The sequence below is a fragment of the Sciurus vulgaris genome (assembly GCF_902686455.1).
Source record: "Sciurus vulgaris genome assembly, chromosome: 14".
NCBI classification, from domain to species: Eukaryota; Metazoa; Chordata; class Mammalia; order Rodentia; family Sciuridae; genus Sciurus; species Sciurus vulgaris.
The window spans coordinates 69,234,521-69,257,874 of NC_136475.1; the positions used below are offsets into that span (position 1 = coordinate 69,234,521).

Sequence of the window (23,354 nt, forward strand, 5' to 3'; positions counted from 1 at the left end):
TTGTCACATGGATGATGAGACTGGGCCAGTCAGCAAAGGCCTGAGAGAGGGAAGAACCAGGGTGAAGCCTCGATGTAGAAATGGGCTGAGTGATTTGAAGAACATAAAAAACCCCTGTGTGCTTGGAGTATAGTGAGTGAGGGGGAGAGAGGTCTAGAGAGTTAGCAGGGTTCAAATAACATGGGAACTAGACAAAATCACAGTCCCACCCTCATCAATACATCAGTAATTATTGTCCCTAGAACTCTTTCTAGGACTGAACAATACTTTTTTTGGAGGAAATTTATTTTTCTCTCTCTCTTTCTTTCTTTCTTTTTTTTTTTTTTTGGTAGTAGGGATTGAACCCAGGGGTGATCTGCCATTGAGCTACCTCCCCAGCCCTTTTTATTGAGACAGTGTCTGGCTAATTGCCAAGACTGACCTCAAATTTACAATCCTGTCTCAGCATCCCAAGTCACTGGCATTACAGGCTTGTGCCACCGTGCCCTGGAAGAAATTTCTTGACAAGTCTACTGAGCTTCCAAGCCTATGTATGGCTAAACTATTCAGAGAGGAATAAAAAGAGTTTCCCTATGGAATGGTCTCATTGTATGGGAGAGGGAGGGAGGAACATGAGATGGGAAGGGAGAGAGAATGAGGGGGAAATGAGGTGCTGGGAAAGATCATGAGCTCCATAAGGTGATTCCTTCTGTTGGCCCTTGAAAATCTGTAGTAAAAGGTCCAGAATATGATAAAATGTCAGGTGAAGGGGAAGTTCTCATAGGAGCTGGTAAAGGAGCTGAGACACAGGAGAAGAGGACCATGGGAACAGGACAGGAGGATTTAGGAGTGGCTAGGTAGAGAAAATCACGAGGACATATATCATAAATTCTCCCAGGAATTATGGGAGAGCTTCAGACTTTTTTTTTTTTTGTCTTTCCATTGACCTTTATTTCTGCCTTTAGTATCCAGACAGCTCCAAACATTGAAAGACAAGTGTCCTATTGATGTTTCCTTCAGGCCTCTGGTCACTGTTCAAAATGAATGTGAAAAGACTCAAAACAAACTTAGCTTCAAGGATTGGTCCAAACATTCCAAGATTTGAATGGAGAGGAGTGATTCAAATGCCTCTTTGAAGCATTTGGTACTTGGTAGATCATTTTCTGTAGGCAGTAAATTCAGATGCTGAACTGACCATTTTGATAAACCATGCTGACCTTCTAAGAGCAAAGGACTAGGGTTCTATCTCCTCTTGAAGCCCTCTGACAAAGAACACTGGGAAACTTAGTGACTATGCATAGTGGGGTTTATTAAACATACCAAGAAAGGGAGCATTACCTGAACAGGGGAGAGTGCCAGACTTGTAAAAAAGGGTACAGAATTGGTTTTACACAGGTTTAATCTGACATTTGAGGAGTCATGGAGGCCAAGCTCACAGTGGGATGAAATTACTCTAAACTATGAAATTACAGCTTTGGTCAATGTTGAGGCTAGATCTGACCCCTGATATGTTTGAATCCAATGCCATACCACACTCTACCTCAGCTGAGCCTTTGCCAAGAAAATGTGCAATATTGTAGGTTAGAGAAGTGATATAAAAAGATTTCTCAAGAAGAGTCTATACAAATAACAGTGGGGGGAAATATAGAACAAGCAATGGAAATGGTTTCACAAAGACAAATCTAGTAAAGGGTATTTATCTTGATAGATAATTCCAAGCTCAATTTTTAAGCACGTAAGAAAGTCTATAAAGTTTGGTCCATACAATGTGTTTTTTATCTATACTCCATGGAAGGACTGTGATCAAGGAATTGTTGAATGACAGAATAACTTACCTGTGGCAACCTAGTTAAATTGGGCAGTTAGTTTATAAAGGACCCCAATACTCATTCTTTCACTTGATCTTTCCAAAAACCCTAAAAGACATATTGTATCCATTTTCCTGAGAGGCAAGTTGACTGGCTCAAGCTAAGAAGTATCAGAGCCAATACCTGAACTCAGGTCCTCTTGCTGTAAACCCAAAGGTTTTGCAGCTCTACCTGCTCGGCTCTTCAGTAATTGAAGAGGAAATCAATCACTTCTTCTTTGGTCTTATCTTAAAGGGTTATTCTGAACTCAAAGATTATTGGCAATTACTAGTGGATGAATGCAGGATGTGTGCTAGTTAGATTTGTGTGTGTGTGTGTGTGTGTGTGTGTGTGTGTGTGTGTGTGTACACATGCAGGCATGCATCTATACATTTGCCCCCAAAATACCTGCAAGGCAACTGTTCTAGTGAAATTTTCCTTGTGCAGTTTTCCTATTACTTCTGGGAATTGGACATGGTAGAATTTATTCAACTAAAAATCTGCCACACAGGGAGAGTCTGTTTTCTTTCTCACCCACACATCAGGAGTGCTAGAAAGTTGATCTGTTTCTTTTCTCATGGTCTGAGAAAAGGCACACACAGCAATCTGTGTGGAGAGTACTCTGGTTTGACACCAGGTACCTAAGAAGCGAGCACACACTGAAGATTACTTACTAGTTGTTACACGTGATCCCGCTGGAACAGCCCCATCTGTGCTATGCCAAGTCCTACAGTCACAGAGCTGCATTTTTGTTCATCAGTGTCCAGTGCACAAGCTCACCAAGTCCCAGAACAATGACCTCTTCATGTCTGGGAATCATCCACCCTCTCAAGGTTGATTGCGAAAATCTTTCCATGCTGTACAAGGTATTAAGGCTAACTTATTGGAGAGAACTTTGTGAATTAAAGGTTGTATATTTCACCTCAAATTAAGCATATTTCAACAGACTCTAATGTAATGGAAATACTTCAGAATGTAGCTCCATTGTCTGTGGAGAATGTCTTCTTGTTCAGCTTGCTGTTTGTTTGTTGTCTCCATCATATACATTTCCTGCTTGGAAAACTCTCAGGAGAACCTGCCTTCTAACCAAAACAAAGAGAAACAACCTCTCAGACCAGTGTCCTGCCCTTGCTCCCCACGATATCTGGGCTTAGTCTAGTCAGAAAGCCCTCCCATCTACCTCTACCTGTAGAATTCTACTTATTTTTCATGTTTTATTTTGAATGTTCTTTCATGAAACCAATATGAATTCTCTTGTTATTTTTCTGTAGCATTTACCACATTTTTGCTTTGTTTTATACAGTTGTGTTGTCCATTGGTCTGTCCATCCATCCAACAGTTACCTACTATTTATATCTTCGTGGTGCTTTTGGTTTTGCTGGGAAGACTGACTGTATGAAAATGCTCTTAGAATTAATTGTGGTTGGTACTTAGAGGGAGTGCCCACACACGGAAAGCGGCTAACCTAGTTTTGTGTCTGTGTTGTGGATAGGGGTTGGGGCCAGGAAGGTTTTCTTTTGCATACTATTTTTTTTTTGTCGGGGGAGACATACTTTTATTTTGTCTTGTATGAGATCGGATACTTAATGAAACGGAAGACTTTCCGGATGCTCAGCCTGTAACGTGTTGTGCTGTTAGCCATCCTGACTCTCACCTGTGTAATGACCCCTCTCCTAAAGCCTCTTTGGACTAAGGCCATTGCCGCTTGAGCTCTTCCGGGCCTTCTTCTTGTGTGGAAAAGCTATGAAGGAGGCTTCTCTAGCAGACGCTCTGCCAGGCAGAGACTGTTCTGGACTCTTTGGAGGATATAATTTATGGGGTAACATATGTATTTATTACAGTATGGGCTGAAGGGTTCATGATTGAAGAGGAGGCCTTTTTTTGAATATATAGCCTACACATAAATCGGGTTAGTCCTTAAAATTCATTACCCTTCTATCATTATTTGTGGCATTAAACAATCAAAGAAAAATGCAACCACATTTTGATAATTTGTTAGAAACTGCTCAAGTGGGTTTGGGCTGACTAAACCTGCCAGTAAGAAGCTTCTGGGTAGGGTTAGGTTTGCAACCCCAACTATATCAGAAAAACCTTGAAAAACAAATCACTTTTAAAAGGAAGTGATAAAGTTCCTATTAGTGCAGTAGGTAAACTTTACCTTGAACTATACAGCAGGTTAATTTATTAGTCATTAACATGTTAATTCCACTTTATTTTCCCCCTTTTACTATTCTAAGAAGGTTTTCACGTTCTCCTTTCTTTGAAGCTCAAGGTTGCAGGTCAGAGGGCAGAATTGCCCAAAGATGACATTCTCTGGGCTTTGGGAATTAACACTCTCCAAATCCCGCTTCTTTGACGGGCAGTTGAGTTCTTTCAGCCCAAAGAGTGATGGGAGAAAATGATGTTCCAAGACTGAGAAGGTGGGAGTGGGGGGGTAGGTTCCAGAACAGGAAGGGTCCTCATTCCCTAGCAGCTGCCTTGGAGGAGCACGGCCTCAGAGTAGCTTCTTGGGGTGGAACCCAAGGTACAAAGTTTCCCCACCTCTGCCAAGGTCCTGTGGTCCAGAAAACAGTGGAGCTGCTCACCTTCCAGAGATAACATGGACTTGGACAGCACAACACTCCTGGAGCGCCCTGCATCTTTTAGACTGCAGAAACCTTCCAGGGGCTGGAGCAGGGAGAAAGAAAGCTGCTGCAAATATGGAATTTGAATTCTACACCCTTTTCCCCTTGCCATTGGTGGTTTGGAATCAGACTTAATTTGATTTAGAAAATGAAGTAATGTAATAAACAAAGTGTGGTAGAATCAAATTGTACCAAATACAACTATTCACATGAAAGCTAAGTATTGGCTGGGAATGAATGATTACATATAAGCTTGGGGAGTTATCTGTGAGGATCTGTCCAGTTGCTTTTTCCATCTTTACTTTCTCCCTTTGTCAAGCCCTCATGCCAGAGTATTTTCACCATGCTCTCAAGTCCTGCCTTCTAGGTCCAAAGGGCCCCTGGTGGAACTAAGCAATGTTCATGAAGGCTACTGGGGACTGTGCACAGACCAAAGAAGTAGAAAGAAGGAAACAGGATGAGAGGAAAAAGAAATGTGAATGAAGGGAAGGCAGGGAGGAGAGAAAGGGCTAACTATCTGAAGCAGCCATGACCCTCCCTATACACAGAATAGATGCACTGGTATGGCAGATGTTCTTAAGCCAAGCAGAGGAAGCTATTCAGGGTCTTCTCTTTACCTACTTTCTCCATTTCTCTTCTACTTTACTTCTTATTTGGTCAGCTGTCACTCATCCAACACTCTTAGATTCCTCATTCCCATGTCTACCTGACTTGGGAGGGGACCATTGGGGAAGCAGCAGAGGTAGAACCTCACCCAGACCTGAGTTTCCAGCCTGGCTTTGATAACTTTGGTATCATGTCTTGGGCAATGATCCTCAAGACTCTCAGACTGTGGGGAGTGGTGGTGTGGCTCAAGGTGTTTGATTGCCTTGTGGTTGTGGTGTGGCGCTTGTGCTGGGAACCCCCCTGTGGAAAAGTACAGGTTAAGATTGCCCAGTTACTACGGTGACACTGGGAAACTCTGTGCAAAGGCTCAGAATTATGGATCTTAATGTTGAAACTCGTAACTAGCTCCCAGGGATAGAGGATTCTGAGCATAGCAAGATGACCACAATGTCTCATCAGTGCTTGGACCTTCGAGTCTGCCTGCTTTGCAGAAACTTTCCCACAAATAACCTTTTGATGATAGAATAAACATGTGAAGCCAGCTCTGGGTCACTGTTCTCAACCAGAGATCAGTTTCCCACCTGATCCCAGCTTTCTGTCTTAATGTTTGTGTGTTTTTCTTAATCCCTCATTGCTCCTCACCAGTTTCTAGGGTTCAGCCGTGCAGGTCACAGCATCAGACAATACCCACTGACCAATGCTACAAAATTATCACCTCCTTGTTATTTTACCTCTCTGTTCCTTTGAGTTGTGAATACTTGGAGTTCTGATACAACACTGGTGAAATTTGAGGGCTTCCAGGAGAGCCACTGGAGGACACTAAAGAGAATATTCAGATGACTTCACATTCAAACTTGTGAGCAGCCTTGATGTTGGTTCTTTCTTGTCCACTGGTTCTCAAATCTTAGGAAGCATCAGAATCACCTGCAGATCTTGTCAGAGCACTCATGACTGGGGACCTCCCTATAGTTTCTGACTTTGAAGGTCTGGAGTGAGTGGGACAAAGGGTCCCAGGTGATGCTGATGTTGCTGATCCAGAAACCACACTTTTAAAAGAATGACTAGTCTTGGTTGTTCCCACACTGAGGTCAAAGGAATTTGTTTCAAGTTCTGCTTTTAGAGAAGATCTACAAGCAATCAATGGATGTATGAAAAAATGTTCAACATCTCTAGTAACAAGAGAAATGTGAATCAAAACCACCCTAAGATTTCATCTCACCCCAATTAGAATGGCTATTATCAAGAATACAAGCAACAACAGGTGTTGGCAAGGATGTGGGGAAAAAGGTACATCATGCATTGCTGGTGGGATTGCAAATTGGTGCAGTCACTCTGGAAAGCAGTATGAAGATTCCTTAGAAAATTTGGAATGGAGCCACCATTTGACCCAGCTATCTCACTCCTTGGCCTATACCCAAAGGACTTAAAATCAGCATACTACAGTGATGCAGTCACATCAATGTTTATAGCAGCTCAGTTAATAATAGTTAGATTGTGGAACCAACCTAGATGCCCTTCAATGGATGAATGGATAAAGCAACTGTGGTATATATACACAATGGAATGTTACTCAGCCATAAAGAAGAATAAAATGGCATTTGCAGGTAAATGGATGGAATTGGAGAATATCATGCTAAATGAAATAAGTCAATCCCAAAAAATCAAAGGCTGAATGTTTTCTCTGATAAGTGGATGCTGATACATAACAGGGAGGGGGCAGGGGGAAGGAAAGATAATGGAATGAGACAAACATCATTACCCTATGTACATGTATGATTACACAAACGATGTGACTCCACATCATGTACAACCAGAGAAATGAAAAGTTGTGCACCATTTGTATACAGTGAATGAATGAATCAATCAATAAATAAAATAAAGTTAAAAAAGTTCTGCTTTTATAATTCCACTTTGTTTAAAATCCTTTGGTGGTTACCTATAAGACATATTCTGAGGTATCAACTGTAAGAATGACGTGGTCAAGTTTCTTGGTTTAGTGACCAAGAGGAAGGCCCCTGCTCCCCACCCTCTCCTCTTGGGGAATCTCCGTGGAGACACTATAGGCCAATAAAAGACCAACCTTTTGATTTTACAAAGCAAAGTCTCTTTGGATCCTTGGATCTACAAATACCTCTGGAATGAGCTTAGGAGTCACCAGGTACAAGGAGGAAAACACAGGGTGTATCATTTGCCTCTCAGGGAGACAAGAGAAGTTGTCATTGTTCTATAACCCACCGTATTATAAACATTTGTGTGAAATTCTGTTCACACTTTGTAGATACTTTCATGCCACCTATATATGCATGTAAACCTCTAATACTTGCTTACTGGCCAACCACATTCCCTGTCTTCTTTCTTCATACTGGTACAAAGGTTTCCTTGTTGTTGTTGGCAGGATTGTTCATTTCCTGAACCACCTTACTCTTCTTTGAGAACCACACTTCCCTCAGAGAGGTGGACCCCCCACAAGCTTAGGCTCTTGCAATTAGATTTTGTCTCCCAGGATTTGGGGGTCAGGAGAGGCGGGTGGGGAGGGAGATACAGGCAGGGAGAGAGAAGCAGGGTGTTAGGTCTGTGGTCCTTCCATCTGGGGACCAGTTCCAGGGAGTTCCAGCTGCACTTCCCTCCCTGGGTTCTGCCAGCTACCCCACTTCCTGTCCAAATCCCCTTTTCTACTTAAGCAAATTGAGCTTGGATTTCTACTAATTGCAACCAAAATAACCTGCACTGAGATACTCCCCATTGCCTCATGATGAAGTCCAGATTCCCAAACACGGTAGTATAGTCCTTCACAAGCCGGTGCCTGCTTACTCTCCACCTTTCCCTCAACACCTTCAACTTCTACTCTATGTTTCAGCCAAACCAAAATGAATTTTAGTTTTTTCGACTTTTTGGATCTTGGATACAGTGTGTCTTCTCAGTTTGTAATGCCTCTGCCTATTTGGTTTTATCAGTGTTGGTGTGTCATTCCCTCCAGGAAACGCTCCTAGACACACAGTTTCTTCTTCATATCCTCCATGTTGTCCTAGCGTGTATGTATGCATGAAATAATAATTGCCCATTGGCTTATCTTTCTTCCTCCTAGATTGTGAGCTCTGCAAGGGTAAGGAGTGAGTCTCAATCACTGTTGTATCTGGGTGTCCAACTCCATGTCACGTACTTGGTGGCACCCAGTAAATATTTGTTGAATGAAAGGACCCTGTGCCTTCTTCACCATCAGTCACCTGCCCCAGCTACAAAACACATCGAATGGGAGAAATGAAAATAACTTTGGCCTCAAGCTACAGATTATGATTTGGAAACACTCCTGAGGTCAAGAATCAGATATCTCCATGGTTTGGGAATATTCTATTACCTTCACTGTATCTTTTTTCCTCCTTATTTAATGATTGTGCCAGAGTTTCTAATTAGGGAAAAGACCTCAGGCATTTATTGATTCAAATGTGCTGCAACACTAGGGAGATTTTGAGAATAAAACTAGAATTTAGCATATTAGAAATTCAATCCATCTGAGATCTCTCATAGAGGGTTTGCCCTTGGGTCATTTAGCGGAGACTTTCATAGTCACTGGAAACTGTTGTTATGGTAATCATGGAACCTTTCATGATTTTCCTACTCTGAGTTAGTGAAGATACTGGAAAGAGCCCAAAGGAATTCATACTTGGGTGTGTATTTGTCTCCATATTAACCCAATTATTGTTTTGAACACACATCTGCCCCAGGGCCGGTCCTCTTGGCTCTTGGTCCTGACAGGAATAAATAAACAACTGATTCATTTTTAGTATTTCAGCCTAGGAGGCTGTGGATGGTTGCCCTTTTGGTCTCATTTCAACAGGAAATCCCACATGGAAGGTTTAAAGGAGAAGAAAAAAGGGTGATCGTGTGAAGGAAATCTCTTTCTTTTCAAAAGATTAATGTTGCTGATTTCAAAGCACTTGCATTTAATGCCTATAAAGAAAGTTTCAGTTGTGGAGACAGAACCTTGACAAAATCTAAAACCTTTATTTTATGGCCCTTTATAAATACACCTTAACACAAGCCTCCATTGAGCCCACAAATTTGGATCCAGATATCCCAGTGTGCTCACAATATGTGAGTGTGAGATTTCCCATCTGTCTCCTGTCCTGCTAATTATTTCCCAATATCCATTCTCTTTCTTCCCCTCTGGTACTAAAAGTCCTTACTTTTAGTGAGGCATGTGGATGTTTGAAATCAAGGCATTTTCCTCTCTTCCTTACTGCGGGTCAATGGTATTTCAGGGGAAGTGTTATACATTCAACTTTCTGGACATGTCTTTAGAGGGAGTTAATGTGTATGTCTTACTAACTGGAGGAACGGATGGAGAGGAGATGGCCATCTTGGATAACGAATTGGAAGCCATGTTGAAAACAGCAGAATGACCAGACAGGGGTCTAGGTCCCTGGAGATTGTGGACCTTCCATAAAACCACAGATGATGTTTACAGGAGACAGAAAGAAACTAAAGAAATTTCAGTCTTATGTATGTGCCACTTGTTTTGGATTTTTCAGCCATCTCATCTTAATTGATACATCACCCAGAAGTGAAATTTATTTTTCCTCCTTCCACTGACTGTGAAATCCCTTGGGCTTTTCTGTGAGCTTTACCCCTGATCACAGGGCACCCTGGAAGGTGGGCAGACTTATTGGACTTTTGTACTAGCTGGACTGAATTTTCTAGTATGAGGAATTGAAACAGAGGTTAATGGCAGGGAAATACCTATTCCAGCTTAGCCACAGAGCCATCGTGTTGCCTGGTCCTTGCATGTGCATTTTGAGTTTTTCTAGTCAATGAAACCATATTCCTTTTGCTTTCAAATCAGGACTCTCATGTCAAATGCCCTTTGGAATGGGGTGGATGATGAATGAGACTCATGGTTGTTGAGTCTCAATGCAAAGCAACTGAGATGGAGAGCAAAAGCCAGAGCAAACCGAAACAAGAATCTCCTTCCATATTTTTTAAAGCAAGTGTAACAACCCTCTGCACATGAGACAGACCCCTCATACCTGTGAGAAATTGTGATTTTACTTACTGAACTTGGGCCTTTTAATCTTCTTTGTCATTTCTTTATTTGAATGTATTCCAGTCACCAGCAAAACTACATGAAGAAAATAAAAATGTTTTAAAGTCTAATTAATATTATTTCACCTAACTGTTCATTCTCTTTTGGTTCTTACATTTGCTTGGATAAGGCACAAAGTATTCTCACTGATGAAACTATTTTCCCCATATACTAAGATTGGGGAAATGAGAGATGTAGTTTGTATACTTTTCTTGGCCCCTGCTGAAAGGTTTTTTCAAAAATGCCTCCTGGGGCTGGGGATATATCTCAGTTGGTAAAAAATAAGAATAAATAAAAAATGCCTCTTGGATACTCGTCCTATGTTTTGATGTCCTCAAATTTCACTGTACCAGTTCTTCAATCTCCATTTTCAAAGGAGGGAATGTGGGCCTGAGAAGTCTCCGAATTTTCCCGGTCCCAGGAATGAAGGGGAGGGGGAAGGGCCCTTGTACCCTTCTGTGTCCTTTGCTCTGTTCCACAGTGAGTTTCTAAATAATCAACTTCCAGACTACCCAGGCAGTGCCCATGTGTGTGTATGAGTGTGCACAAGAGTGTGTGTTCGTATGTGATTGTATGAGTGTGCACTTGCACGTGTGACTGAGGGAAAATTGAGTGGAGGGGAGATGTACAAAGCTTCAGGAGAGAGGCTGCCTGGGAAAGAAAAAAGAGGAGCAAGAGGTTGGGAGAAGAGGGGAGAGTAAATGCGAAGTCTGAGGAGTGACTTGAGGGTCCTCTGGTCATCTACTCTAGGAGCCCTGGTCCTGTGCCTTCCTGAGAAACAAGGGTAGAGCTCAACAGCCCTGGGGCCCTGTTCTCCTTCAGGAAGTAGAGCAATATGTGAAGGAGGGAGAATTCTTTATCCTTCTACATTTAAGGTCCAATTCCCAATTCCTTTTCAAACATGTAAGATGAACTTGAGCCTTGTATTCTTAGAAATGTTGTAATATTTTAAATTAAATCCTCTTTGAATTTAATTAAAGTACCATTTCTGTGGGATATGAGAATTATTAAACAAATTCCTAAAATATAAAATGTTAATATTTATCTAGATACTTTAACTTGTATTTTTAAAAATAATGTTGACTGCTTTTCTTTTTATTATAAAAATAATACACACTCCATACAGAAATATGTAAAGGGCACAAAAACCAGTACAGAACTCAAAAGTATATATTTTTCAGACTTTCTCTCTCCATAGATAGATAGATAGATTCATATGGATACTTTCAAATATACGTTTAAGCTTAAGTTTGATCATATGCATACTATTTATAATACTTGTAACTTATTGCAACTTAAGGATATATACCAACATTTTTTCTTGTCTGTAAATGTTCTTGCCACAATAATTTTAACTGCTTGCAAAGTATTGTACTATATGAATGTAGCATCCTCTAGCCAATTCTCATTTAGTAAAAGTAACTTTGGTTTTGCACAGATTTATTATTATTTCCTTAAAATTAATTTCCAAATAGAATTTCCTGTGTGAGATTATACCCACTTAGAATTTTGATATACATAGAGTGATACTGTCTGTCTCATTCTACTATCTTTCCATCTCCCACCCCCCTCCTACCCCATTTTCCTCTACACCATCCAAAGTTCCTTCATTCTTCTCTTCCCCCCACCAACTCCCCTTGTTATATATTGTCATGCACTTATCAGAGAAAACATTCGGCCTTTGGTTTTTTTGTGCTTGGCCTATTTCACTTAGCATGATATTTTCCAACTTCGTCCATTTACCAGAGAAGTTGTACTCCATTTGTGTATACAAGGAATCAAAATGCAGTCTGTAAAAATTAAAAAAAAAAAAAATTTAATAAAAAAATGGAAAAAAAAGAATCTAAAAAAATTTTTTGATATATATTGCAGCCATTTCTCATGGCAATTTTGTATTCATAGAGGGTGAACATGCTCATTTTACCATCCCTACACTATTTCTAAAGTAGACAGAAAGCAGTGCTATTACAGAATACGAGTCAGTTCTCTTTTCTCTTTCTTTCTCTCTTGGCATTCTTCCACCTCACCCACCTAGGATGGCTCTGCTTTAACTTACCTCCATTTTAGCCAGATTTCTGAGAAACGCACTTTCTGGATGGAGTTGGGACTCGAGGTGAATGTGGGAAAATAGAGTAATCAAAAAAGGCACTTGACCTTGACCTCCTAGCCTGTGTGTTTCTTTTTAACCAAACACTGATGCTCAACTTTGGCCTAAATGGATATAGGGGATCTTCAATCAGCAACTAGTTTTGAAGGAAAAGTTGGTAATGTCACCAAGTGTTTAAGAAAACTTTGTATTTATACTATAATTATCTAACTAGTATAGAATGAAAGTTTGTGTCCCCCCAAATGCATGTGTCAACATCCTAAATACCAAGGGGATGGCATTAGAAGGTGGAGCCTTAGGTAGGTGACTAGGTCATGAAGATGGAGCTGTCATGAATGGAATGAGAGTTCCCATCAAAGAGGTTCCAGGGCTGGGAAACAGCTCAGGGATAGAGCACTAGCATGTACCAGGCCCTGGGTTCAATTTCCAGCACCACAAAAATAAAAAACAGAACAAAACAACAACAACAACAACAAACCCAAGAGGCTCCAGAACACTTCTTTGTCCCTTCCATCATATAAGAAACTCAGCAAGAATGTGGCTGTTCATGTAAGGAAGCTGGTCTTCACCAAACACTGAGTCTGCTAGTGCTTTGACTTGGCCTTCCCAACCTCCAGAAGTTTGAGAAGTAAATTTCTGTTTTCATAAGCTACTCAATCGATGACAGTTTGTTACAGCAGTCTGAACAGACTAAGACACTAGCTAATCTGTGTCAGTGATGCAGCCACCAAATGATTCCATTTTGACTATGAGCTGTAGTTGAGTTGTGGGCAGCTGACATACCACGTGCTAGAAGAACAGCCCATGAAAGAACTGAGTGAGCATCAGAAGTCCAGCCAAGAAGGATGAAGGCGGACCTTTTTTAGGTGTTATTTACTTCTCAGGTTTGGTTGGGTGTGAGAGACCTGGAGGTCTCCTTTTTATAGTAGTTTCTGTGCCATTTAACTCTGTATAAAGACCATATTTTTATTTTATGTGCAAAAATAAATATCTAGAATATTTTTAAAACAAGAACCAAATATCTATACAGAGAAAAATTAAGCAAGTGAAATAGAAGGAGCAAGAGAAATAATAAATTTGAATATCAGTTCTTGGAGAAAACCAAATACTGTCCTTCTGGGCTTTGTGACTTTGGCAAGTGGTTTATAAGCCCTGGTATCACTAGAACGATAATATTTCAGCAAGACCATCCTATCACTTGTTTGGTCACCCAAGACCCTCCAGGCATGCCTGACTGGTTCCGTTTAAGAGCAGTGGTTAATAAAGTCACAATTGTCATTGGTGCACAAGGGCTGTCCCTCAGTTTATGTGCTTGTTAATTAAAGTTCCCCAGAAACCACTGCTCCAGGAGAGGGCTGGTCAATAGGCCTGCAAATGTGCTTGTGCCTTGGAGCAAATCTTCATTTATCATCAGCAAGACCTCTCTTGCTACTCTGGACATAGTGAATTGCATGTTGAACCTGGGTGAGAGAAACATCCGTCTTCTATTTGTTTTCCTAGGAAGCCTGGCAGAGCACCAAGACAGATAGCTGGTGCCCACTTCCACGAATGTGGTGGCAGATGGTTCCAAAAGCCGGTCCCTTTTGCAAGAGTAGTTAATTATCTGGCCATTTGTGTCCACAAACCTTGTGGAAATTAATTCTAGAATCCAAAATTCCAAGGCAAACACAATTTACCCACTCCACACCAATGCTTCTCCATCTTTTGAAATACAATGTTCCAGTTTTAAATGACCTAAAAAGTTCTCAGTTTTCTTTAGTACTGCTTCAAATTACAAGGAAATTAAACATTAAAAGTACTTTTTGTGATGAAATTTTCTGCTACTTCACTCTCTCTTTTGTGATCGTAAGTACAGCTATCTCAGGTGTAATTGTTTTAAAATCCAATTTAAAAAACTGACCACATAATTTATAAGTGGAGAAAATACGAATGAATACACTTGAAACAATGTTCATTCTCATTAATGATAAAAAAATGCAACCTAAAACAATGTTTTAGGGAATGGTTTCCTATATCATGTCAGTAAATATAGAATAGAAGATTATACTTAATCTTGGCAAGGTTAGTGAATTTCTGTGTGCTGTTGATGAAATCTAAGCAGGTGGAGCCATTCTGGAAAGCAATTTGATAAAAGGTTTCAAGAGCTTTAATATTTATATTCTTCAACCAAGGAAATACACTCCTAGGAATATATCCCAAGTTACAATCATTGATATAGACAAAGATTTATGTAAAAAATACTCATTATAGCATTTCTAATGGCAATCTGGAAATAATGAAATGTTGGAAATGCCCCAACAGTAGGGAAGTCCTAAGCATTTATTACAAATGATGTGTAGAAGAATATTAAATTATCTGTGAAGTGTTCCACTCTAATCTTAAGAATAATTCTGACAAAGTTAAAATGTATGCAGAGAAATAACTGAAACAAAGATACCAGAATGTTAACAATGGTAGAATTAGGATTCCTATTTTATAGTTTCTATATTTTCCCCTTTTATATTATATTCTTTACACATAAAATATATATTTTATATAGAACATTTCTTCTATCATTAAAAACAGGCAACATAGTTACATTATATTTACATTTGATTGTATTCAAATCATATAGGCTTATGATAATGAAAAGGACTTTCTATAGTTATTGGTATGATTAATCTGTGCTTATTTTTTTTTTTTTTTTAGTTTTCCTGTCAGTAATAAATTATAATCCACTTGCAAGGGAAGACATGAAGTGCCAAAATTACTTTAATTATTTAGTCAATAATTAAATTGGTAAGTACTTACTGGATACTTACGTACATAGATTTTTACAGAAATGACTCATTCTAACCCAGAAACTTCTTGTTGGATCTTTTCTAACCCCCTCGATATACTAACGCAGGTAGTGTCCACAATGTTATCTTGAAAACTGATTTGTAAAGCTGATCATTTTAAAACAAGTTATAATTTCCCTAATATCTTAATTAGGGATTATGTACTTATTGAAACATTTAGCACAAATAAGTCAGAGCTTCACAGCAAAGATATGACAGTTCATTTTCTATAACCACAGAATTCATAAATTTAGGCCTCCAATCCAAAATATTTTACCTGGGAGAAGCTTTGGAGATCATCTCTTTATTTTATAGAAAGTAAACTGAGGTCGAAGTTAACCCTTTTCCTAAATCTGCAGTGATCTGGGGGCAGAAGTCAGAACTGGAATGAGAGTTTGCTAGCAACAGTCTTAGTCTTTATTCCACTTGCTCCCAGTAAGCTGACATGTTGATTCCACATGGGACTCCAAAGACAAGGAGTAGCATAAAATTTAAAGACTTGTAAAACAAACGTGCTAATTTTGAGATATATTAATTAAATAACTGTTGTTAATGTAGCAGTTTGGGGAAGGGGAATCATTAGATGGCTCTGAGACCTTGAAAATCCAGCATCGCTCAGGACGATCATTTGTGTAGCAAGACTTACTGAGTACCTAGGATATGTGTGGAGCGCTGGAGACACTACAGCAAGACACAGCTCACGTCCGCGGGTTTATGGTGCTTGGAGAGTCAGGCTAAGGACAAGGCGAATCCAATGTGGCTGTGATGAGGCTGTGGGGGTCGGGGAGGCGCACAGGAAATGGCCCCACCTGATGGGGGCAGAGAGGAGCTTCTTGGAGGGCCAAAGGCTTGTGAGGAAGTGAACTAGAGGAAGAAGCATTCCCAAAAAGGTAACAGCCTATTCAAAGGCCTAGGGGTGAGAGATGATGCAGCCCCTAGGGAAATTAGAAGTTCAGTGCCAGGGGAGGGCTGGTGAGAGGTGAGAGCAGGGAGGACAGCGAGAGCCACCACACAGGAAGGCCTGGCCAGCAAGGCACTTCAAGAAACTCGGACTCCATCCTAAAGGCCAAGGTAAAACTCAGAGGAGTCGAAGTCCAAGAGAGTGGTGATCAGACATGGACTTCAGGGAGATGAATACGCTATCATGGAGAATGAGTTGGAGGCGTAAGGATCTGGGGCAGGGTGGCAGTCATAGTACCCAGCAGGGGTGGAAGTCATGGGGACTCAAGGAAATGGCCCTGACCATTTCCAATTTCTATGTTTCTAATTTCATTCACGTCACAAATCAGACACAGGCTTGAGGGAGATTAATAGGGTGACCAGGAGGCAGTATTTCCTTATTTTTAAAGCTGAATAATATTCCATTGCATATGTAGATAACATTTTCTTTATACATGCATCCATTGATGGACTGTTAAATTGATCCGTATCTTGGCTGTCATGAATAATGCTGTAACAAATGGAAGTGCAGATATACCTTCAACATGTAGATTTTGTTTCTTTTGGATGTATGCTCAGAAGTAAGATTGCTGGGTTATATAGTAGTTCTATCTTTAATTTAATTTGCTATAATTTAATTTAATTTGAGCTTTTTTTTTTTTTCATTTATCTGTTGACCATGTGTATATCTTCTTTTGAGAATTGTCTACTCAGGTCCTTGGCCTACATTTCAAATTAGGTTGTTTTCTGCTAAATTGTATGAGAGTTTGAGATCCTTTAAGATCCTTCTGTATTTTGGATATTAACTCTTTATTAGGGGTATATTTTACAAATATTTTCCCCTACTCCACAGATTGTTTTTGCCCTTTGTTGACTGTTTCCTTTGCTGTGCAGAAGCCTTTTAGTTTTATGTGATCTCACATGTTTATTTTTGCTTTTATAACCTTTTCTTTTAGGGTCATACCCAAAATGTCACTGTCTAGAAATGTCTGAAAGATTTTTCTCTTTGTTTTTAGTAGTTTTATAGTTTTAGATCTTATATTTAAGTCTTTACTCCATTTTAATTTTTTTTATATGATGTGAGATGAGAGTCTAATTTCATTCTTTTATGTATGAGTGACCTATTTTCTCAACACTGTTTTTTTTAAGGGAATTTCTTTTCCTAATGTGTGTTCTCAGCATCCTTGTTAAAGATCAATTGACTGGACAATGGGCTGGGGCTGGACTGGGCCTGGTTCTCTGGACCAGGCCTCCTGGGCTCAGAAGTCTCTGGGTCCCTGGACCTGCCTCCCCAACCCAATCAATAAATGGGCTAAGGAAATGAGCAGACACTTCATGGAAGAAGATCTATAAGTAATCAATGGATATATGAAAACATGTTCCACATCTCTAGTAATAAGAGAAATGCAAATCAAAACTACCCTAAGATTCTATCTCACCCCAATTAGAATGGCGATTATCAAGAATACAAGCAACAATAGGTGTTGGCGAGGATGTGGGGAAAAAGGTACACTCATACATTTCTGTTAGGGTTGCAGATTACTGCAGCCACTTTGGAAAGCAGTGTGGAGATTCCTTAGAAAACTTGGAATGGAACCACCATTTGACCCAGCTATCTCACTCCTTGGCCTATACCCAAAGGACTTAAAATCACCATACTACAGTGACATAGCCACATCAATGTTCATAGCTGCTCAATTAACAATAGTTAGATTGTGGAACCAACCTAGATGTCCTTCAATAAATGAATGGATAAAGCAACTGTGGTATATATACACAATGGAATATTACTCAGCCTTAATGAAGAATAAAATTATGTCATTTGCAGGTAAATGGATGCAGTTGGAGAGTATCATGCTAATTGAGGTAAGTCAATCCCAAAAAACTGAAGGTCGAATGATCTCTGTGATAAGCGGATGATGATACATAATCAGGGTGGGAGGGAGGCAAGAGTGGAGGAAGGATGAATTGTATAGAGGAAAAAGGGGTGGAGAGAGGATGGCGGGGAGAAAAAACAACAGAATGAGACAACCATCATTACCCTATGTACATGTATGATTACACAAATGGTGTGACTCTACTTTGTGTACAACCAGAGAAACAATAGTTGTACCCCATTTGTTAAAAAAAAAAAAGAGAGAGAATTTAAAAACAAAACAAAAACAAAAAGATCAATTGATTAGAAATGCATGATTTATTTCTGGGTTTTCTATTCTGTTCCATTGGTTTACATGTCTTTTTTTCCCCATGCCAGTACCATGCTGTTTTATTTTGAAATCAAGCATTGTGATGCCTTCAGTTTTGTTCTTTTTGCTCAGAAATGCTTTGTTTATTTGAGATCTTTCGTGGTTCCAACAAATTTGAGGATTTTTTTTTCTATTTCTGTGAAAAATACCATTGGAATTTTTATAGAGATTTTTATCAAATCTGTAGATTGCTTAGGATAATATGAACATTTTAACAATGTTGAGTCTTCCAATCCATGAACATAGTTTATCATCCCATTAATTTGTGTCCTTTTCATGTTCTCTCATCAATGTGGTATGGTTTTTGATGTACAAATCTTTCAGAGTTAAATTTATTCTGAAGATCTTTTTTTGCTCGATGATATTATAAATGAGATTTTAAAAAACCTTCCTTTTCAGCTATTTCTTTGGTAGTATTTAGAAACACTACTTATTTCTGTGTGTGTTGGTTCTGTTTCCTGTAATGATGCTGAATTTATTTATTAGTTTGAACAGTTTTTGTTTTATCTTCAGGATTTTCTTCATCAATGTTATATCATCTGTACAGAGAAATTTGACTTTTCCCTTTCCAATTTGGATGCCTTTTATTTCTATTTCTTGCCCAGTTTCTCTGGATAAGACTTAGTACTACATTGAATGGAAGTGGTAAGAGGGGTATCTTGTCCTATTCCTGATTTAGAGGAAAAGTTTTGGGTTTTTTACTTGCTGTTGACTGTGGGCTTGTCATATATAGCCCTTACTGTGTTAAAGGACAGGAGTCTCCTTTTCCTACTTTGATTTCTTACTATATGAATGAATACTCCTATATGAATGAGTTTTGTGAAAGGATAGTCTGAGAAAGCCAGAGGACAAAGGATATCAAGTCTCCCTTCTTTGTTCTGCGATGCTGGGGAACACGACATAAGTCTAAGATTGTTTTGTTTCACTAAATTCTTCCTATTCCTAACCCCTTGCCCAGCCTCCACTAACCTGTGGAAGTCTAAGAAGGAGGTAGCCTCTCAAAAGAGTAAGGTGGGATTGAATGAAGGACCCTGTGCTTCCAAGGTGAATGTTCTTTTATTTGCTAAAGCAAGCCAGGTATATAAAATGATTGTGGAGGCAGGTGGGGTGGTTGGTCCTTGGACCTTGCCCAGCTAAGGACAACTACAATGGTCCTCAGTGCTCCTGGTCAAGTACCAGGAAACCTCTCAGGGCTTCTCACAATCATCTGACAGGAAACAGGATAGAGTCACTGAAGATAAGGAGTGTCCTCATCTTTGGCTTCAGGAGAGCGTGGCCTAGCTAGGTCAAGCAATCGTGACAAAGCTGCACCAACTCTCTGGCAGCCATTTTATGTAGGACTGGATAATTTATAGAAGAAGAAACAGGAGGCCCTGAGAGGAAGAGTGACTTGCCAACACGATCAGCTAGCTGACGTTGGAGCCAGGATATCCTCCCTGTGATACCAGTTCATGCTCATTCCATCATGCTGAAATCCCCCTTGCCTTCCCAGTGGTGTTGCCTCCTTCTCATCCGGTGCCCAATTCTACCTTGTAGACACCCTATGAACAGACCTTGAACATTCTCATTATGATATGGATTCGACTTTGTCTCCCGACCCAATTCATATGTTCAAGTCCTAACCACCAAGTACTCAGCATGTGACCTGATTCGGACATAGGCTCACAGTAGAGGTGATCAATTAAGTTAGGCTGAAGTCATAGTGGAGTAGAGTGGGGCCCCTGATCTAGTATGACTGATGTCATTATACCAAGGGAAACTGGGAGACAGACCTGCGCACAGGGAGGACATCATGTGAAGAGCAAGGTGGAGATTGGAGTGATGTATCTAGAAACCAAAGAACTCCAAAGATTGCCAGTAAACCACCAGAAGCTAGAAGATAGTCATGGAACAGATTTCTCCCTCATGGCTCTCTGAAGGAACCAGCCTTGCTGAGACCTTCATTTTGAACTTGTAGCCTTCTGAACTAAGAGAGAATAGATTTTTGTTGTTCTGTCACCTAGTCATAGTTATGTTGTTACAGCAGCTCTAGCAAACTAATATAGGCTATCTAAAAGGCCTTTGTGCCTTGCCCTGGCAATAGTTTCCCAATGATGGACAGGGTCACATTACCTGACTCGACAATGGACAGCAGGACCAAGTTTAACAGCTAATTACCCAGGGACTGGATCCTAAACCCATCAGCAGTTTCCCTATCCTACTAGACCTGTTACTGTTTCTTGAAAACCAATCCAAAATTGTACCCTATTGTGATAACACATCTAAACGGTTTCATCTCAGGATGAGTCTCCAATGATACAAGTGAAGCCATATCAGTGATAAGAATTTCTTTTTTGAGAAATTAAGAGATAAGAAGATCCCTAAGTTCAGAATCTGCAAATATGCTGGATTCAAAATGTTTACTTGTTGCTGAAAAATACACATAAAGGTATGTATGTATAATATGTAATATATGGAAACACATATGCAATACATATTTGCACATACATGTGCATCCTGAATTTGATCTATTTTTAACATTCTCGCTTAAACTTCTCTCCACAATGTTTATCATACAAAGAAAGAGTGATTGTTAATGCGTTCTGTCTTGCCTTAAGACTTTTGTGGCTAGATTCTTTGGACCTTAGAAAAATGTTAAAAGAGTATCCAGATACACATATAAAAGTACTTACCAAGGAACATTTCAATAACAGATGCCTTCATAGTGAGAACAACAATCCCCATAAATATCAAAATGGCACCCTGGAGAGAAAGAAACAATAACATCATCATGTTTCAGCCAGGAGTTCTGAATTGGACTCAGGAAGCATGCGGGGATAGGCCGTGTCATTGTGCATGACCTCCAGAGTCTTAGAATTCCACGCTTGGGCTCTCCATATGCAGCTCCTGGGAGGGGCAATGGTGGTGGTGCTAGTACCCAGGGAAGACTCAATCCATCTGCCAGCCTCTGATTCTTCAGAGATTTGGCCTTACATAGAAGTGAAGAGGAAACAACTGGCAATTTTGACAACATGTTTAACTAGTATCCAAATGTGAACTACAGACACATTTATGGTGTTGAGAAAACATTTTTAGATTACAAATAAACCATTCATTCGATAAATATTTATTAAGCTCCTATTATATGGCTAAGTTTTGTTAGGAAGAAGGTGATAAAATTGAATTAAAAAACAGTTCTCACTCTTAAAAGACTTACAGTTTAATAGAGATGGAAAAACATACACGGACAAAAATAATCACAACATTAGAAAGCAGAAAAGAGTTTTAAGGTCCCATAAGGAGTGGAGAGGGAAAGTTTATAGAGCAGTGGTTCTCACACTTTGCTGAATATTAGCATCATCTGGGAATTTTTAAACATCCCAGGCAGCACCCAGACCACTTGAATCAGAATCCCCTGAGGTCTAGGCATTACACTTTTGAAAAACTCCTCAGATAATTTCAGTCTGCAGCCAAATTCAAGAATTAACATGTCAGAGTATGGCTTCTTTTGAGTGTATACTAATCACCTGGTGATCTTATTAAAATGCAGATTCTAATCCAGTAGATCTGGGGTACTGCTAGAGATTCCCCAGGGGGCCAAGAATTTGAAAGAAGGGACAGAGTATGTCAAGCATGGGAAGAAGAGAAAGCCTCAGGGAGGTGTAGCAATTGGCTCAACTGGGAAGAATTAGTAGAATTTCAATATTCAGAAATAGGGGCTGAGGTTGTAGTTTGGTGGTAGAGCGCTTGCCTATCATGTGTAAACGAACAAAAAGAAAATTCAGAAATAGGAAGAAGGGGCACCAAAGGGGAACAAGCATGGAGAGAACCCCAGGGGTTGGAAAGAACAATGGATGTGAGGATGCCATTGATCTATAAGTGGCTCCTCCATCTGTTAAGGCTGTAAGGAAGCCCTCCAAGGGTTATGAACACTACCATTAATTGAGCACGTAGTATACACTCCATATCATCTCCATGATCCTCACTGCATAGATGAGGAAACTAAACTTAAAGAAGTTAAATGCCATAACTATGGTAATGGCAGTGAGTGGGACTGAAACAGGAGTGGCAGTAGGTGGGAGGGGTCTGCCCTGGACACAGGTGAGAAGGGAGAACATTGCAGAGACTCCAAAGACTTAAAGTTGGCCTGCTCTCTATGAGCCTTGTGAACTCGTAATTTTAAACACTGTTGATGACAATAAAATTCACACTTCTCCCCTCTGGGCAGATGGCTCCCACCATAGCCCCTCCTCCCGTGCCAGTGCTCTGTGGCCTAAAGCTGACCTTCACAGGCCTACGCTCTGCCGCGCCTGCTGGTGTGCTGGTGAACTCACTCTCCGAAAAGAAAGTTTTAAAAAGCTCTGATTTGTACAGTTTGTCCATTTTTATGTTGTAAATCCTCCTACAGTGACTGATTTTGAAGTCACTAAAGTGATACTATTGAGTGGGAGATTTGGAAAGCTAGGTCCAGTACAAGCTGACATCCAATATTTAGATGCAGTGCTATGAAGAGTTCATTTACAAAAAGCAATTACTGGATTATGATTCAAGTACTATTACAAGTTCCTGATGCAAGGAACTTAAATAAAACTGTTAAGTATATGAATGGTTATTACAAATGATTAAATTAAGCACAAAGAAACACCCAACAACGTTGGCTCACTTTGTTCACTTCAAGTAATAATTGCAATGTGTTACATTTGCCGGTTATGATAGTTAACCCCAGGTTAAGTCATAGATCAGTAACGATCTTTAGTTTCACAATAAAAAGTAAAATCATATAAGCAACCTATTTGGCAACTTGTTGCTGAAACAGCTGGGTTATATTTTGGAAACAGTGTGATAACAAGTCATTGTTTTCCTTTGATTAATTTGAGAAACTCCTAAACAAATGTACATGTCTCCAGATCCAAATGTGCAACTTTCCTATCAGAGCAGAATGCTAGCTCCCCGCTGGACCCCCATAGTTGGCCCCACTGTACACGGCACTACAGACTTCCCCTGAGGCATCCTTCCTCTCCTCCCTCACTCACGTCTTCTCCATGGCCAGGTTTGTTGCTCTGCGTTTGTTCATACCACACCCAGAACCTGACAATTTTCCATTATCTTTGCCTGTTCCAGTCACAAC

The 23,354-nt window shown here is 40.0% G+C and overlaps 1 protein-coding gene across 3 annotated transcripts in view; it reads right to left on the bottom strand.

Moving 5' to 3' along the window:
- Window positions 1-23,354, bottom strand: part of VIT (vitrin) — a 108,924-nt gene that overhangs the window by 64,809 nt on the left and 20,761 nt on the right. For all 3 annotated transcript variants that reach the window (XM_079109599.1, XM_079109598.1, XM_079109597.1), the window contains exons 2-3: window positions 20,920-20,989; window positions 10,107-10,172 (exon numbers count right to left, since the gene is read on the bottom strand). In XM_079109599.1, coding sequence (XP_078965725.1) covers window positions 10,107-10,172; window positions 20,920-20,971 — 118 coding nt within the window. In that variant the 5' untranslated portion in view covers window positions 20,972-20,989. The remainder of the gene's footprint in view (window positions 1-10,106; window positions 10,173-20,919; window positions 20,990-23,354) is intronic.